Source organism: Daphnia pulex, chromosome 11 (assembly GCF_021134715.1).
Source record: "Daphnia pulex isolate KAP4 chromosome 11, ASM2113471v1".
Taxonomy (NCBI): domain Eukaryota; kingdom Metazoa; phylum Arthropoda; class Branchiopoda; order Diplostraca; family Daphniidae; genus Daphnia; species Daphnia pulex.
The window spans coordinates 1,064,398-1,081,925 of NC_060027.1; the positions used below are offsets into that span (position 1 = coordinate 1,064,398).

At 43.0% G+C, this 17,528-nt stretch overlaps 1 protein-coding gene across 14 annotated transcripts in view; it reads right to left on the reverse strand.

Moving 5' to 3' along the window:
• The window catches only part of LOC124207396 (protein madd-4-like), a 38,251-nt gene that overhangs the window by 9,390 nt on the left and 11,333 nt on the right, over window positions 1–17,528 (reverse strand). For 7 of the 14 annotated variants that reach the window (XM_046604820.1, XM_046604819.1, XM_046604825.1 and 4 more), the window contains exons 3-17: window positions 11,300–11,377; window positions 10,377–10,541; window positions 10,223–10,288; window positions 9,945–10,112; window positions 8,549–8,717; window positions 7,523–7,655; window positions 6,695–6,791; window positions 6,478–6,582; window positions 5,149–5,347; window positions 4,884–5,073; window positions 4,040–4,078; window positions 2,773–2,961; window positions 2,368–2,645; window positions 1,426–1,766; window positions 72–523 (exon numbers count right to left, since the gene is read on the reverse strand). In XM_046604820.1, coding sequence (XP_046460776.1) covers window positions 72–523; window positions 1,426–1,766; window positions 2,368–2,645; window positions 2,773–2,961; window positions 4,040–4,078; window positions 4,884–5,073; window positions 5,149–5,347; window positions 6,478–6,582; window positions 6,695–6,791; window positions 7,523–7,655; window positions 8,549–8,717; window positions 9,945–10,112; window positions 10,223–10,288; window positions 10,377–10,541; window positions 11,300–11,377 — 2,669 coding nt within the window. Of the gene's footprint in view, window positions 1–71; window positions 524–1,425; window positions 1,767–2,367; window positions 2,646–2,772; window positions 2,962–4,039; window positions 4,079–4,883; window positions 5,074–5,148; window positions 5,348–6,477; window positions 6,583–6,694; window positions 6,792–7,522; window positions 7,656–8,548; window positions 8,718–9,944; window positions 10,113–10,222; window positions 10,289–10,376; window positions 10,542–11,299; window positions 11,378–16,662; window positions 16,805–17,528 lie in introns of those variants that run through there. The other 7 variants (XM_046604824.1, XM_046604821.1, XM_046604829.1 and 4 more) reach the window with 2 other exon arrangements.

Below are 17,528 nucleotides of genomic sequence, written 5' to 3' on the forward strand. Positions count from 1 at the left end.
GACCGGACAACAATTTTTTTAAAAAATAAGAATTGAACTGGGAATTTAATTAAAACAATTTTTAAATTTACTTGTCGAAATGTTTGACTGGGCAGCGGATTTTGATCTGAGTGCCTTTGAAAACGGTGGCCTTCCCGCCAATTTTCAAAGTGACTTTCTTCTTCGACTGGCCCTGCTGGACGAAATTCTGATTGGTCGACTGGATTTTGGGCAAATCCGAAGCTGCGGCTGGGGACGGGGCCGGGCCAGAAGGTGGCGGCCTCTCTGGAACGCTGCCGGCAGTCGTTGTTACTCCGCCAACTTGTTCTTCCTCCTCTTGGCCTCCCAAATCATCCGCTTCTTTTCCTTCCGCTTTGCTACCGCTGCTGCTGCACGTCTTGCCCGTGTTGCAGGGCTTAGACTCGGCCGGCCTGGACGTCGGATTGCAGTGGTTGGCCGTCTTGGTCAACACCTGACCCAGGGCCAGGATCTGCTGGCAGGAAACTTTGCGGACCTTGAATCCTCCGTCACAAGTCGACGAGCACTGCGACGTCCGTCAACCGGAAAAACCACCAAAAAGTCCGTCACAAAAGTTTCAAATTCAATTCAATTAAAATTCAATGAAACCCAGAAAAGAGATACAAAGTTGGGACGGGCAATCAAACGGACCCAAATTTCCCCCTCTCCCCTGGATGTCTATTACATTTACCCAAATGAAAAGGATCCATCTCATTTGCATAGATTATTTGGGCCGGCCAACGACTTTCGACTCTCTCTCTTTATCGACCATCACCACTAAGCTCGCCCGTCTGATTTTGCCAAACAAAAGCGCCGACCATTTCTCTCTTCAATTGGCTTGTCCAAAACTTCAAACACACAAAAACCCCCGGACCGGATCTCTCCCTCCGCCCGGAAGGAATTTCCCTGGGCTTTCTCTCTAACGAAAATCTAATTGATTTATCATTCGGCTGGCCCCTGGCTGGCCGTCCTGGCCATACGTCAAGTATGTATTCCAATTTCCTCGTGTTGTGTAACACAAAACCACAGCTGGAACAGGAGGAGGGGGAGAGAAAGAGAAAAAGGATCTCTGTGTGCCCGGCTCATGTAATCAACGACAGAGCTGGAAAGAGAGAGAGAGAGAGAGACAAGTGCTGGGCCGTTAATGAATGATTGATTGGTCAGACAAGTCGCCCGACACGCGATCTGATTAGCCCCTGCTCGGCTGCTGCTGCTGCTGGCCTGGCTGGCCTTTGCCATTTGATGCCCCCCAACACGAATCAGTTTGTTGGTGGTTGCCGGACGTTTGCCGGCCATAACAATACGACCGGTAATGAGGAGTAACAAGACACACGAAACCGCAAGCTGGCCCGTTTTCTCTGTGTGTGTTTTGGTTTGGTTTTGTTTGGCTGCTGGACACAACACAACAATGGTTTATATATAATATACCTGACTCCATTCGCCCGTCTTCCACTCGACCGGGCAGTCGATCATGTTGCAGTACTGCTGGGCTCTGGGCGGCGGCTGCGGGCAGAGGTCGGCGCCGACGGGCAAGGTATTGCCACCGCCGCGGGCCACTTCGTGGATACAATGGACGTCGCGAGTCTGGACGCCGCCGCCGCACGTCCGGCTGCACGAGGAAAAGTCGGACGTGTTCCACCTTGGCGGGCACGGCACGTCGTTGCAGGTCCGGGTAATCGCGTCCGGCCGCCGCTCCATCGGGCACAAATGCGGACCGACCCGCTGGCCGTCCTGCTCCCGGATGCATTCAATAATCGACTCCTGGACTCCTAATCCATCCAAAGTGAAACGGACATGAGAGAAAATGAAAAAACGGACAAAAATGCTGGGCAGACGGGCAAAAAAAAAAGAAAAAAAGCCACGAAGACGGGCCAGACAGAAAATCACATGAAAAAGTCAAATCTTGGGGGCAACGGATGGACAAAATGATCAAACTGGGCCGGAAAAAAGAGAAAAAAAGTCCGTCGAGACATAAAAGGACCAGGAAGAAAATTGAATTGCCCGTCGGGATCAAATGAAAAATAAAATAAAAATAAAAAATAGACACACACAAAAGTCAAAGGGGCCCGACTGTGGAAATGTCAAACAGGATCCAGGGAGAGAGAAGCAGCCGGATCAACTTGATGGAGTTGGATGTAACTACACAAAAGGAGGGGCCAGCAGCAGCAGCAACTAACTCAACTCTGGAAAAGGCAAGTTGGGAGGACACTAGATAGGAGACGGGCGAGGTCAAAAAGGTTGGGCGCCCACCACCAGCCCACAGTCGGACCGGGTCTCCCTTGGTATTGATTAGAAAGACGGGAGATGGAAACGGACTGGCTGGGCCGGGTAGTAAGTTGAGTTAGATGGCAAGAAAGTCAATTGAAATACCTCCGAGACATGAGGCGCTGCACTGCGAGAATCCCGATGATTTCCAACTATGGGCCAGCAAAGGGGCCGTCACGGATGAAGGTGGAACGGCGTACGAAGGTTTCGTCACTGTAACCGGGCCGCCGCCGCTACTGCTGCTCCCGCTGCTACTGCTGCTGCTGCTGCCGCTCGTCAACTCCATTTTAGTGGCCGCCCGGAGATCTTCGACCGGTTTACGAGTGCCCAGCATCAGCTTGTAATTGGATTGGTCGCTGAATTGGTCAATCCACGGTTCGTACCTTTTGAAACCGAAACACAAAAAAGGAAATGAGAAATTCAATTTTGGCCGGTCGGGAAAAAATAAAAATTTAGACGGCCAGCCGGCCAGCCGGAATTTTTTTTATTTTATATTTATTTATTTTTTACTTGTTTGAGAGACTGCAGGGTCTCATGAAGCAAGGCTCGACTTCGGCCGGCTTGAGGCCGGGGCACTCCTTGTCCGGCAGTTTGGCGATCGTCTTGGAGAATTCCAGGAAGATTTTGCAGTTGACTTCACGCTCGCGGGTCCCGTCTCCGCACGTCACCGAGCACGGACTCCATTCACCAGCGATGAAACTGAATTTGTTGTTCGGTTTTTGTTTTGTTTTTTGGATATTTTTGTTTGTTTGTCGATTTGTAATCGATCGGTTGTGCAATAGAATAAAAAAAAATTGGAGAAAAAGGAGAAGAAGAAAATAGAAGAAGAAAAAGAAAAAATAAAAACAAACGGGAAAAATTTAAAAAAGGATCGACTAATCAAAGATTTTTGGCGACTCGACACGCATAACAACAACTTTCTACAATAATAATAATCAAATGTCATTTTTTTTTTTTAAATTTAATAATTAGAAAAATAATTTCTTTTCGGTGAGTGTACAAGTGCTGAGGATTAATAACAGTTTCATTAGCTCGTTCGTGTGTGTAATAAAGTGCGAAAAAAAAACTAAAAAGAATTCGCCGAAACAACAACCAGTTGTGGCGGCTATAGAACAACAAACGACGCCATGCCATAAAGTATTAAAAAGAAAAATTGTTTTATTTTTAAAAAAAAATTATTTTGTTGTTCCTTTTTTTGTTGTTGTTGTTGGTTAGCCAAAAGTGTCGGTGCTGGTGCAATAATTAATCACAGCCAAAAAGCCCAAAAAAAAAGAATCGTGTGCTGGGGGTGCCGGGCAAGTAAAAGTACCAGCCAGAGAGAAAAAAGTGCTTCGTGATAGATAGATGGATTTATATCAAAGATTAAGAATAGAGTGAAAGATAAGAGCTATATAGAGAGAGAGAGAGAAGATTTGCTGAAGGGATTTGCGGTTGATGTCACGTTTGCCTTGGTATACACAGACACACAACACGCACACACACCACCACAAAGTCTATATTTATTTTGGTTTTGCCGAATGATTGATTCAAGAAATCAATTTTTTCTTCCCCCTGGGAAATTTTTTGTGCTGGGATAAAAAAAAGGATCTACTTGTGTGATAATAATTTTGAAAAAAAAATAAAATTTTTGTTTCAGATCGGAATTTCGACTAGGAAATATGAAAAAGGTGATAAGAATGTGAGTGATGATGGGGGGTAAGTGCGCCAAATGATGCAATTTTTTACGTCTAAAATTTTTCGGGGGGGTTTGTTTGTTTCGTTGGTTATTGGATCGTACCTTTTATAAAACCAACCGCAAGCGTAATACAACGCCAGGCTGTGCCAATTTACAGGAAAATTAAAATTGTTTGTTTGTTTGTTTTTCACGTGAGTGGACGGGAGAGGAAATTGAAAAGAGAAAGAGAGAGAGAGAGAAAATAAAAAGAAGAGAGAGAAAAATGAGTCTCACTTGCCGACAGTTTTTTCTTTTCTTTTTTTCTTTGTTGTTTGATTTGAAAAAATAAATCAAAGATAATCAAATCAAAAGCAAATAGACATTTATATAGAAAAAAAAAGACGATTTTTGTTTGTGTGGATAATTTTCCTCTTCGATTAATGAATTGCTGTTGAAATGTTTTGACATTCGAGCGCCAGAGAAAGAAGACACACACACACAGCACACAGCGAGAGAGAGAGAATATATAAGAGAGAAGACACAGAAAACACGGCAACCCTGCATTAGAGGCTAGTTTCAAAATCAAATAGAAAAATGTACAAATATGCAAAGTAGTGGTGCACAGGTATAAATCACCTTCCTATTTCTTTTCCCCCTCCTATACTTCCTTTTCAATCAAAATTCAATCACCGCCAAAAAACTTCCTTCTCCACCCCACCCCACCCCTTTTTAAAAATCCTGCGGATTGAATTCCGTCGGCTTCCATCGCGCGCGCAAAATAAAAATATTTGAATGGATTGATTGATCGAAAAAAAATAGCTTATTTTTTGGTAGACATGTAAAGATAAAATAAACAAGTTTCCCTCCTCCCCTCCTCCGGCTCGATAACACATTTGATCCTTGTCAGGATTTTTTTAAAAGTTAAAAAGATGAAAAAAAACATTTGAAATTGATTTTGTTGACTTACGTCGGGTCGGTGGGGACGAGGCTGATTTCGCCGACTTGGAGTTTCTCCGACAGGAGCGCCGAAGGAGCCGATCCTGAGCTGCTGGAAACGGAGCCGCTCGGCTGTTGCACCAGGACGCCTTTCAACTGCTTTTCTTCTTCTTCTTCCTCCTCTTCAATCTCGTCGTCGTCAAAGAGATTGAACGGCGTCACTGCACATGTTCAATTCGATCCTTAACATCAAAGTTTTCCCACGGGATTTCTTTTATTCAGGATCTTTTTTTTACCTTTTTCTCTGGGCGGGCGGTTGGGGGCCGTGACTGTCGTCGGTGGAGGTTCGGTCGACGGGCAAGGCGGTTGAGACGGGCAGGATCGACTGGTCGGTGGTTGATCCTGCAACCTGCAGGCGTTGGTGACGTGTCCTCTGGCGTCTCGGCAAACCACCACCCGCGTCTGGACGCCGTCGTCACCGCACCGAGTCGAACACTAAAAAAACGGGCGAAATAAAATAATTCCGCGTTACATCCGGCGGCCTTATAATAAAAAAAGAAATTCTCCTTCCGGCTAATTTGTAACGTCAACTTCCTGTCTGTTCTTCCTTCTCTCTTTTCATTTGATAGTCGAGACCACCGCCCGTTTGCTTAGATTTGAGTAGACGCCAGGGGCCAATAAGTTGATGAGGCCGCCGTGATTGCGCAGCAGCAGCGCCCGTCAAAAGAGTTTTAACTACGCACAAAAGACTGGGGGGGGGCAAGGATCGAGCTCTCATCCAACCGGAATAAACCCCCCCCCCCTCTAAAAAAAAAAGGAAGGAAAGTCTCTCGACTCTACTGAAACGATCCTGCCAACTTTACATCCGCCGATTTTCATCCTTTTATTTGAGATAAAAGCCAAAAAAGAGAAAAGAAAGATCCTTTTTTTGATTTTATTTGGGGGTAGTCGACAGTCTCACAGTCAATAGAACTTGAATGTCTAACCGGATCGTTGCGAAGGATCTTTTTTCTCTTTTCGGGGTAGTAGGGGGAATGGGTGGGTGGGATATGATAAAAGGGAGTAAGGAGTCTCCGGGATCAAACGACACGCAGAAATGGGGTAAAGAGGTTCAACAACCGACGACCTTTTACACACACATTTCGCCCATTTGAAAGGGGGAAAAACGACATGTATTCAAATGAGACTGACTGGGGTGCCATTGTGTGTGTGTGGGAGGGATCGGTTCTCATTCCCGACCATTTGATTTCGTTCCATGACGACGCGCTTCACCACCTCCTATCTCTGCGTGGAACATCAAAGGGCCAGTCCCCCCCTCTTTTATTTTAAATTTTAGACGGGCGGGTAAATTCGAAAAAAGATTCGGGTTCAACCCAATTGTCAACCGACAAGACTCTTCTTCCTTTTCTCGACTACTCGACTGTCAAAGTCGTCCGGCTCTCTACTCTCAATCCTGGTATATAAAACTAGCGCGCGCATGGTCCATCCGAATAATTAAGACGGGCGGATGAAAGGGGCCGGCCAATCAAGGTTTTTTTCCTCTCCATTAACCTCCCTGGTAACTCGATGACGACCAGGATCGTTTCACCCAAAAATAAAAGATTAAAAAAAAAAATGATTTTCACCTGTGACCAGGGGCCCTGGAACCAATTGGGGCAGTCGTGAGTATTGCAGGGCTCGTGGGTCCTGGCCTTGTGACCAATCAGGGCCGAGCAGATGACATCGTCCACCTGGATCATTCCGTCAAAAATGGCGAATAGAAATATAAGAAAAAAAAAAAATCCCAAAAATAAATGATGAAAAATGTTGACAGATGTCGGGATTCGGATGTCAATAGTTTACCCGGCTGTTGTTGTGCCCTTGCTGGCAGTAGACTCGTCGCTCCTTGACTCCGCCTCCGCAGGTAACCGAGCACGACTCCCACGAACCGACGATCCACCTATTTCATGGCCACAATTTTGATTTCGTTATTTCATTTTTTTTTTTTTTTGTCCAACACAACACAGATGCACAACTTCTCTCAATCTCGTCAATATTTCAAGTGGGACAAGGCGAAGGTTGGTCCAGCCATCGAATCAATATCCGTCAATATCCCGACAAATTATTATTTTTTTCCCGGTGAAGGACGATCCTTCACTAGTCGACAACATGTACCGATGACTTTTTTAAAACTACAAATCAATACATTTTTTTTTTAAAGAAATGGAATCCCAATTTGAAACGAAGGAAAATAAAGAAAATAATCATTTCCGCGCAAGGAAAAATAACGATCCGCGCCCAGGATAAAAAAGAAAACCAAAATACGAGATGAAACGGAACAGATCCTGCCAACCCCCCCGAAATTCAGCATCCGTCTAAATCTCTCCAGGAAAAGTGAAGAGTTCAAGTAGAGATATAACAGTACAGACACACACACTCCTGGCTCCTTTTAGACTATCTAACAAGACTTTTTGATAAGATGCGAGTCAGAGTCGAAAGATGTAGTACAACTATAGTAGTACAACTCGCGCGCTCATTACTCTGCGGGTGTCTAGCGTCTGTGGGATCCAATCCATCATTCAAGCCCCGCCCCTCTTATTCTACTCTGCGGTTTTGTTTTTCAAGAGAGAGAGAGAGAAAATCCCCGGGGCTACACCAAGGATCGCAGGCCAAAATGTTGAGGGAACTTACTTTGGCGGGCAAGGATCCGTGTGGCACTGGACGAATTTTGGTTGAGGCCGGCTCGACTCGTCGCACAAATTCTGGTCCGACACTTCCAGTCCCGTCACGGCGTCCCGGCAAATGATTTCCACTTCTTGTTGACCTGGAAAGAAAATTAAAAATTAAAATAATTAATTCCGGCCGGAATTTGAAAAAAAAATAAAAATTATTTTTTTAAGAAATTCGATCCTTTAAAAGAGTCTCGACATTTAATGATGACGTGAATGTGTTGTCTGGATAATCAATGACTAGGGACTCCAACAGCCCCAATCAATGGGAGTCGATCGATTGGAACAAGAGAAACACAACAACAACAACAACCACCACCGTCCGGGTGGTGGCCTACCAACAACATTTTCAAACGGGGGTTGGTGGTGTAGGGTCTCTTGTTAAGGACTTGTACTGCTGCTGCTGCTGTTGAATCGATACCCGTATACGCCAAGAGGGTGGAAGGCGGGTGGGAATACAAGACGTGATAGACACACACACACACGAACGTGATCCAGCCCCCAACACAGACACAGAGACACACAGACGGGGTCGCCTTTTCATCATGGGCTGGCCCCCAACAAAATAAAGACACAAGTCGTTGCTTTACTACACTAAGGAACAAGAGACAACTCCCACAGCTCCTTATATTAGACCTTCTTCGTCTATTCTTTTGGATAGATATATATATTTTGTCTTGAGCGTGTGTCACTGTTGTTAAGACGGAAAAAATATTATTCTTTTTTTTATCTTTTTCTTCCTTCGTGATAACCTCCGGGAGGTGAGGAAGAGAAAGAGGAGGAGGGGCGGTTGCTTGTTATTAGCGTGACACGACAAATGCCGCTACGAAAGAACGTCGTGGTTCAAACAAGTTTTTTGTTGTTGTCCAGCTAAGGCCCACCTCGTTAGTAGCTTAGGCAGCGGTAATTATATCTCTTTTCAGGGTTTTTTATTTTTAATTTTAATTGGATTAAAATTAATTTTGGGGTTTGGGTTTTAATTTTTTACCTCCGTCGCAGGAGGCGGTGCAGGGCGAGAGTCGGTGGCCGAATTCCCATCGGTAGCCGATGACCAGGTCGTCGCTGGTACTGTCCAGGCAAGTCGATCCGTCGCCTCCGCACACTCCGCACGCATCCACTTTGGAATCCGAGTTCAACTGCAGATCGCATCCCACCGGCTGTCCAAAAGTAAAAGAAACAAAACAAAATTTCAAATTATTAATCAGATTCAATCGACATTCATTTTTATATTTTTGATTTGATCCCTGGGATCCTGGCCAAGATCCACCCAGGATGGCACGTTCCACATCCCAGGGAAAAAATAAAACTTTTCTTCTTTCTCGCCCAGAGTGGCCAAGTGAAAAAATGGAGGGGATCGAGTCAGGATCGATGTGTTCATGTCAGCCGACTTCTTCCACCCCACTCCCCCCTCCCTCCCCAAATGGCAATTGATTTAGCCCGGGATAAAAAAAATAATAAAAAGGAAAAGTGTGCGGACGTGTTTTTCCGTCGATGGAACGTGAAGCGAAAAAGGATCATCTTTTATTCCAATTTCCCCTTGGAGAGAGGGGCCTGTCAACAGGATTTGAAGAGTTATAAACTTACACAATTTCTTTTCTTTTTTCCAATCCTTTTAGACTGGCCCCCAAGAAAAAAGATTATTCCAAAAAGTTAAATCTTCTAGTGGATAGGACGATCCTGCCTGGAACTCTTGTTCCAGTATAAAAAGAACTACGACTACTACAAGGCAATACTAGATAGTGCCAAAAGACATGAAATAAAAAAAAGGAGAGTCTATAAAGATGGATCTAGGCTCCCCCCAAACTCGTCTATCCTTCTTTCTTTCCCCCCTCAGCTCCTCCGCTTTTACCATTTGATATTTATTATGCGTCGCTCTCCCATCCCAGTGAGAGAGTTGGCCCTTTTATTCCGGGCATCGTTCCAGCATCACGGCATCATCACACAAGAAGAAGAAGAAGACGTATTATTTAAAAAAAAGGGGAAAAATGTTTTTCTTTCTAGACGACAAAAATCACCACTCGACCCTTTTCTTTTCTTCTTTTCCTTTTTATGATTATTCTTTTTTTTCTTTTCTATAATACACTCTCTTTCTATCTCTTCTTCTTCTACAATCCCCCCTACCATTTGCCCAAATATTGATTCACCCCATCTCTCTAGTAGACACACACAACTCTGTCTTGATGGGGGGATCCTATTTTTTTCCGCAGGAGCGAGCGCTCCTTGTTCATATATTTGCCTCCCATTTTTCTTCTGTTCGTATTTGTTTCACAGATTTTCTCTCTTACCCGGCCAAAAGAAACACAAAAAAGAAAGAAAAAGAGATAAATAGATAGATAGATCTATCTTATCTCTGATTACGTGGAATTTGGAATTGTGTGGCTAACCTGGCAGATGCCGTCGATGCACATGTCGAGGCTGCCCGGCTTGCAGCGGGTTCCGTCGTGAACGCGGGCGGCGTGCTGGACAATCAGCGACGTGTTGACGGCCCGACAGGAAAGGGAACAGGCCGGCGTGCTTTTGTCCGTCAGCGGAACCCAATTGTATAATTTACCCTACCGAATAAATCAAATCAAATCAAACATTTTTGATCCAATTTTTGTTTTGTTTCTTTGGCCCGTCCGGCGGCCGACATTTTATTTGGGTTGTTGTCCCACTTTTTTACCTGGTACGGTATGCTGTTGTAATTCTGGCATTGCTGCAACCGGAAGTCCACCATTTCCGGACAGGGCTATAGACGGAAATTCCCCAACAATTCAAACAAAAAATTTGCATATTTTAAATCCAATTGATTTGATTTTGATTTGAATTGATTTTACCTGCATGTTGCAGATTTGGTAGCGGATGCTGCGCTCGTGGATTCCGCAGCCTCTGACCATGTCCATGCAGCGGCGGGTCTGGTAAGTGGCTCCGCCGTCGCAGGTCCTGGAACAAGGAGCCCATTCGGACCAAGTGGACCATTGCGGCTCGTGCGGATCCCTCGTCTACACAAAAAAGACATGGGATTATCATGACAACATCCCAAAAGAAAAGTGATTGGCACTCGCATCCAGACTTCCATTAAGGACCAAATAAAATAAAATAAGAAAACAATGACAGGAAACGAAAGAGAGAGAGCTAGGATTTTTCTGTCGCTCCCGTTGGTGTATGCAATCATGGCGACTCTGTGTGTCTACTGTACAGTACACACACACACACACATCTCAATCCGGCGCATTGACAGATTGATCGATGCTGCAGACAAACAACGTCTCTCCTTCTCCCATCCCTGGGCGCGATGATTACCAAGAGATAGACACACACACAACTCTCACGACACAAAGTGGATATCAGTGGCGCAGTGGAATTTTGTCGGTTGTTGCCAAAAAATAGTAAAGAAATCGAGACGGTCCATCTCCCACCATAAAACAGAATAAACCCCCCACCCCACTCGCCGATAGTCGATAAAAAAACGTGTAGAGAAGAAGAAGAAAATGATGATGGACCGGCCAAGGCTATCCAGATTCCGGCGGATGACAAATGATGTACATCTTTTATATGATAGTTCTTTTTCTTCCGGTAGAGTTGTAAAAATCCTCTCCATTTGTTTCTTTTACACACACACAAACTATTTGCTTTTTTTATCGGACGGGGGAATTTCCATCCGCAATCGATCCAGTCAACAAAAAAAGAAACAAACAAACAAAGGAAGGAAGACAAGAAAGACGGAAGGAACATAAATCATCATCATCATCTACCGTACCTCTTGGTCGGCGCCAAAATCGTCCGCCCGGCAGAGGAAGCTTGGCCCACCCTGGTCCATCACCGCCAACGTGACAACCTGCCAAAATATCCAAATAAAAAAGATAAAAAATATATTAATAATCATTTGGAGAAAGAAATCAAATAAATCTTCATTCATTGGAATTAGCATTTTTCATTTTTCATTTGATTTGATCATCAATTCGACTTGTCTATTTTGGGTGCGGGAGAGTTTAGCGAGCCGCCAAACTCTCTACTCAACTAGAGAGACATTGTGTGTGTGTGTATCGGGCGTGTTGCGGCGGGAGCGGTAATGGATTGTAGCTGGTCGCCATGACAACCGAGCGTAGACTCGAGAGAGGATGGGGAAAGTCAGCATTGCGATCAATCCGTCGCTCGACACACACACACACACAGAGAAGAATGAAATTTCGTCATTTTTTAAAAGTCTCAATTGATTTGAATTAACGAAAAATAGGAGAAAAAAAGGAACCGATCGATTGACAGATGGAAATCGATTGTTTCGGCCAAACGTGTAAAATGACGCCAGAAATTCGAGTAGAGACGCGCTGGCGGCAAGCGGACACGAATTTGTGAACAACCGAAAAAAGAAGCGACACGACACGAGAGGGGAGAAAGAAAATTCCATTTTGGCCGGACCAGCATATAACAATAGGCGACACATAACACAACATGTCGCACCCCCCACCAACCAGGGTAGAAAAAAAGAAAAATTATTTTTGATGGTCATCCGACACGCTCCCCTATTTTTTGAAAAAAAAAAAAACTTTGTTTCACTCTGGGCCGGTTATAGTTTTCAGTTACATTTTGAGGGCCGGCTCGACCTTTTTGCTTTACACTTAATCAATAACTCTGGGGCGGCTTTAAAGAAAAATACGACATACACACACACACACACACAGAGACTGAATTTGTACGTATGACATAAAAGCAGTTGTGTGTCCACTATAGGGTGGTTGGGGGGTTACATCCATCCAAAATATATCTGTTACCAGTGGCAAAAGAGGTCCTCTTATATAAGATATCTTACTAGAAAACAGACTCTCTTTTTTCTTATCTTTTTTTCTTCTTCTTACTTTTTTGTTTTTCTTATCAGCTGAGAAATCCACTTACAAGCGGCTGTCACTCGGCTCTGTACACGATTTATCACGCTCGGTCTCCTTTTTTTTTCTTTTTGTGTTTCGGTGTGTTCTCTGCGGCGTCTAAACACGCAAACGGCCCCACCCAAAACCCACAAAAAAGAAAATCCCTTTTTGACCTTCTTTTTATTTTATTTTTTTTTGGCCAATTGGCTTTGCCAATAAAAGAAAGAAATGGTTTGGTTTTCACTTTGGAAAAATTCAAATTGAATGATTGCCATGTTATTAACTCGTTGCTGGCTTCTTCATTTGAAAACATTTTTAAAGTGTCGGGGAGGTACAAATGGAGCAGAGAATTTTTCTTCCGGCCTACCATTCCCAGGTAGATCTCACTTGTTCTTCAATGAGGTGGATTCCCCCTCCTCTATACACTAAATATCGATTTGTAGAAAAGACATTTGGTCAAAAGTAAAACCATTAGAAGATGTACAAGGGGGAGAAGAAAAAGATTTAAGAAAAAAATGTTCTTTACTTCTCAACAAAAGAGTGAGAAGACGCACACACACTCGAAACGGATTTTTTCCCCATTGGTGAAATATCTTTCCCCCCTTTTTCATTTCTTGGTGGTCTTCTTCTTCTTTTAGCGCCGAAGAATGTGGAATATATATAGTATTTTTTTCGCCAAAAAAGAGGTGGGTTAGAAAGAAAAGAAAAAAGTCATTTGTCAATGTCCGACTTTCGTTTTTGCGCTGGCGGTTTCTTCTCTTCTCTTTTTGATAAAAGAGAAAAAAAGTTGTCCATCTTTTGTGTTGGAAAAAGAAAAGAAAAAATATACCAGCCAAAAGAGAGATAAGCTTCAAAGTGTCTGGAATCTTTAAAAAAAAAAGTAAAATTCCAAGTGCAGAGAGCAGACACACAGCAATTGAGATGGGCGGAGTATATGAACAAAAGTTGCCTCCCATCTCCAAACTTTTTTTAAAATCTAAAATAAAAAATGTTGTTTGGTTGTTGAAGAAAGTGGATGATTCATCTTCTTTGCACAAACAAACAATAGTTATAACGTCCATTTCGTAATAACTGACCGATAAAGAAAAATAATACCAAATTAAACAAATGCACGGTTTGAGGAATGTGTTTTCCAGCAGGTCAACCATTTTTTTTTCTTTTTTTGAAACCAGATTCCCATCAGACAAACAGAGCCAGAGGGGGGCTCTCTCCTCTCTATAGATACTCATTGCTGGGCAAATGCAACAACAAACAACCGGGGTCTTGTTTCTTTTATATCAAATCGGATCGAATGTCTATCACCGATCTAATCGATATTTGTTCCCCACCACCACCAGCAGCAGCTGTCGAAGATGCGACATTCTCATAAGAAAAAAGACAATAAAATTAATTCTAAATCAAATTTCAAAACTGGTTCTTTCTAGTCGTAAGAGTTAAAAAATGTTTAAAAAAAAATAAAACTGCGTACGTCTAAACGTACGTGTCTGTTTAAGTTTACAACCCCTTCACTCATCTCACCCTTTACACCCTTCGTCTTTTTTTCAAACTCCCAACAGAGTTTGATGGACACTTCTTCCAGGCCCCATTGTTATCGGTACAACCAATTTTTTTCTGTTGTGTGTGTTCCCTTCTTCTTCTTCTTTCTTTCCCCTTTTTCAAACACAACAATGGGAGGATGTTATTGTTACATCCACCATCGACGTTCCCGGCAGTCTAAAGAAAGAAAACTACTCGGAATTTTTTCCAAAAAAGATGCAAATGACAAGTTTTTTGAATGTGTAACTTATTCCCGGGAGTGAACACACACAGCCCCAAAAGAGAGTTAAGAAGAAGAAAAATGCTAATAAAAAGCCCCGTGGAATTTTCGACGTCAATCGAATCAAGACGGTGGGGGGGAGTAGGATCCCTCCAATCAGCTGTTTTTTCTCTTCCAGTCGACATTATATAGTACCAGGGGGGTGGTGGTGGTGATGTAATAAAATATTACAAGATGCCGATACAGCGGCATCTATAATCAAAACCTCATTCGAGAGTACATAGAGAAGAATAAATGCACTAGTCAGCTCTGTCCCTGGCCAACCAAAAATCCCACCCTCCCAGTTATGGACTTTTCGATCGATTGGTTGGTGGTGGTGGGGGGGGATTTTTGGATGACTGGGCGGAAGAAGCCGGAAACCGGATGCTGACGATTCTCTCTCTCTTCCTCTGACGATATTCCTTTTTTTTTAATTTATTAACAAGGCCATCTTTCACGAACGTCTTTGATGATTGCCAACTTTCGAGGGGGGGTTGGCTGGCCCAGGGAATAAAAACAAGCCAGTAGCTTTTTATTTCTATTTTTTTAAAAATGATGAACGCAATGAATAAATCATCGAGACGGCCACTCTGCCGCCCCTGTTTTCTCTTCTGCTCCGGCTGATGGATCGTCTACGGATTAGAAAAGAAAAGAAAAAACCGGACTGCTGGGCAAAGGCAAGCGTCTCTAACCGCTTGGCTTTTGTAGCACCCCCTGGGCGCGTCCAGGCAAAGGAACGACATCATCATCATCATCCTGCTCACACGGAGGAGCCCCGGTATTATAATAATACCGAAATGTGACACAGTCAATTCCATTTAGAAACTTGGGGAGAGACAGACAGCCGGAATCAAGAGACATGACAGCAATGCAGAGAGAACAACCAAAAACTTTTTTGTTGTGTGTGTGTCCAGTGGATTAAGAAAATGGGCTCCTTTGAGAAGAAGGAGCCGAAACCTATTTTTCTATTTTTAAGTGAATCAAAAAGAAAGTTGTTACCCCGACGGGATAATAGAACAGCAGCAGCAGCAACAATAACAAAACAAGGAAATATAATATCACTACCAGTAGTTGTAGTAGTTGTACTACAACACATCTAATCCTGGGCCAATGGACAAAGTTCAAGTCGAGTAGTATCTACTATATAACATTGAAGTGCGGCAAAAAACGTACGACTATAGGCTCTCCTATGGCTGGCTGGCTGGCTGCTTTTTGTAATCAATATATTATTCCCTGCTCTCTTCTTTTCTTTCTCTCAAGTGCTGCACACTCTAGACGTCGACAACGTGACATGATAACAAGATTTCCTTCTTCTTCTTGGCCAGGAGAATAAGAATAAGTTCTGACAGACGCAGATAGAGCACACACAAAACGGACGAGGACCCAGCAGACTGGTCAAGAAGAAGCTAAAGACAAAAAAAACTTTTAGTTTCTTTTCCAACGTCATTCGATCTCCCAGAAGAAAAATTTACATTGAAAAAACAATAAAGAAAAATGTTTCTTTTTTGTTGTAAACGTCAGAAAACAATGGCGACGGTGTTGACAGGTCGTTCCGGTCTGAGATGGGGGGAATAGGTTAGACTCTGTCTTGATGTGGAAAAAGATCTATACAAGTTTTGTTTTTTTCTCTATCGATTGTTGTTGTTGTCCCATTTCTTGCTCATTAGCAAGGACACACAACACGAAAAGATTCCTGGAAAAAAGTTAGAAATCATAAAAAGGGTTTGGTCGCTAGCTCCAACTCCTTTTCTATATGAATAAATTTTTCCCTTTTGAATCATCCAAACGGTGAGTCATTTCCCCCCTCTTTTGTTGCTAAACAGTCGCCTAGCCACACACGCCCATTTGCTCTGTGCTGCCCGGGCGTTGTGTGTGTATATTGAAAGAGAAAAAAGGGGTCCGTCTTCCAACGTGTCCGTGCATACCGACACATACGTAATGACATATTTTCCAAGAAAGAAAGAAAAAAAAAGGTTCCTTCTTCTTTTTTTCTTTCTTCGCTGCTGCACACATGTGTGCAGTTTTCTCTCTGGCTCGAATTAATCACAGCACAGCACAGCAGCTGACGAAAAGACTCCTTCTTTTTCCTTGTAAACTTTATTACGAGGGACAGACATTAGTCACGGTCCAAAGAGTCATGTCTTTCCTGCTTGCACACTTTATTACCACCACGGTTTTGTGGTGGTGCTGGACCAGAAGCAAATTGCAACGGTCACTCTCTCCAAGTGTCCACACACCCAAAGCGTTTTCAACTGCCAGCAACTTCTGGTTCCTGTTCGAAAAGAACAATGCCTAAAGGAAATGGCTGCAAAGGGGAAAAAAGAGACAAAAAACACCCAGAGCTGTTTTTCGATGTGCACATTCACCACTGTTGGGAATGCCATCAATCAACAATCAAACAAGACAACCAGTTTTGATGCAATACGTCAAGGCGATAATAATATTAACGTCAGCAGCACTTACTTTTCAAACAAGACGAGTGTTGTAGCCACATGTTTTCTCTTTTTGTTTTTAAAAATTCTTTGAGAAAAAGTTTCAGAGATTTCGAAGTGGTGTAACTTCATCCCTTAATCACTGTTTATTCGCGCCCAAACGACCGACTGACAAAACAATTGAGTCATTGTCTGCGGTGCAGCGTTGGCAGATTTTGGTTAATGACGTCACGGAGGAAATTTAGAAATCTTTTCTCTAAAGTCTAACCTCATCCGTTTTTTGTTTTAAAAAAAAGATATAATTATCGGATGTTTCGATCTAAATGAATTAAAAGATGTCGAGCATTTTCATCGTTGGTGGTGGGTTCAGGCGTGGAATGGATGGACGGTGGAAGGGGGGAAAAACCCTTCCGATTTTTATTGCCCACCCGAATGTTCTACTCCCACAGTTTTCTTTATTTTGTTGTTGTTTCTTCTCCGCGGCCAACACAACACGGAAATTCCATTAAGAAGCGAAAAAATCTTTTAACAAAACGGAAAAAAAGGGGGGGAAAATACAACCAACCATTAAGAGCAGCGCGGGGATTTTATTTTTTCGCCGGTTTGTAATAATAAAAAAATAGCGTCCTTTTTACAAGTTAGTCCATTAAATTCCCCCTACTCTCTTTCCTTGGCTGTGTGTGTTTATTAATCGCGTAGCGAAATATTTATACGTAAAGAAAATTAATTAATTACGGCACAGCGGTGGATTTTGTCGGCGGTTCTTTTTCAAAAAAATTTTTTTGGGAGGGAAAATTTAATTTTGTTTTTCTTTTTTTAATTATTTTTCAATTTCCATCAGTCTCCTCCCAGTTTTGTTTTACGGAATTGGATTTTTTGGGGTTTTTGTAAGGTAGT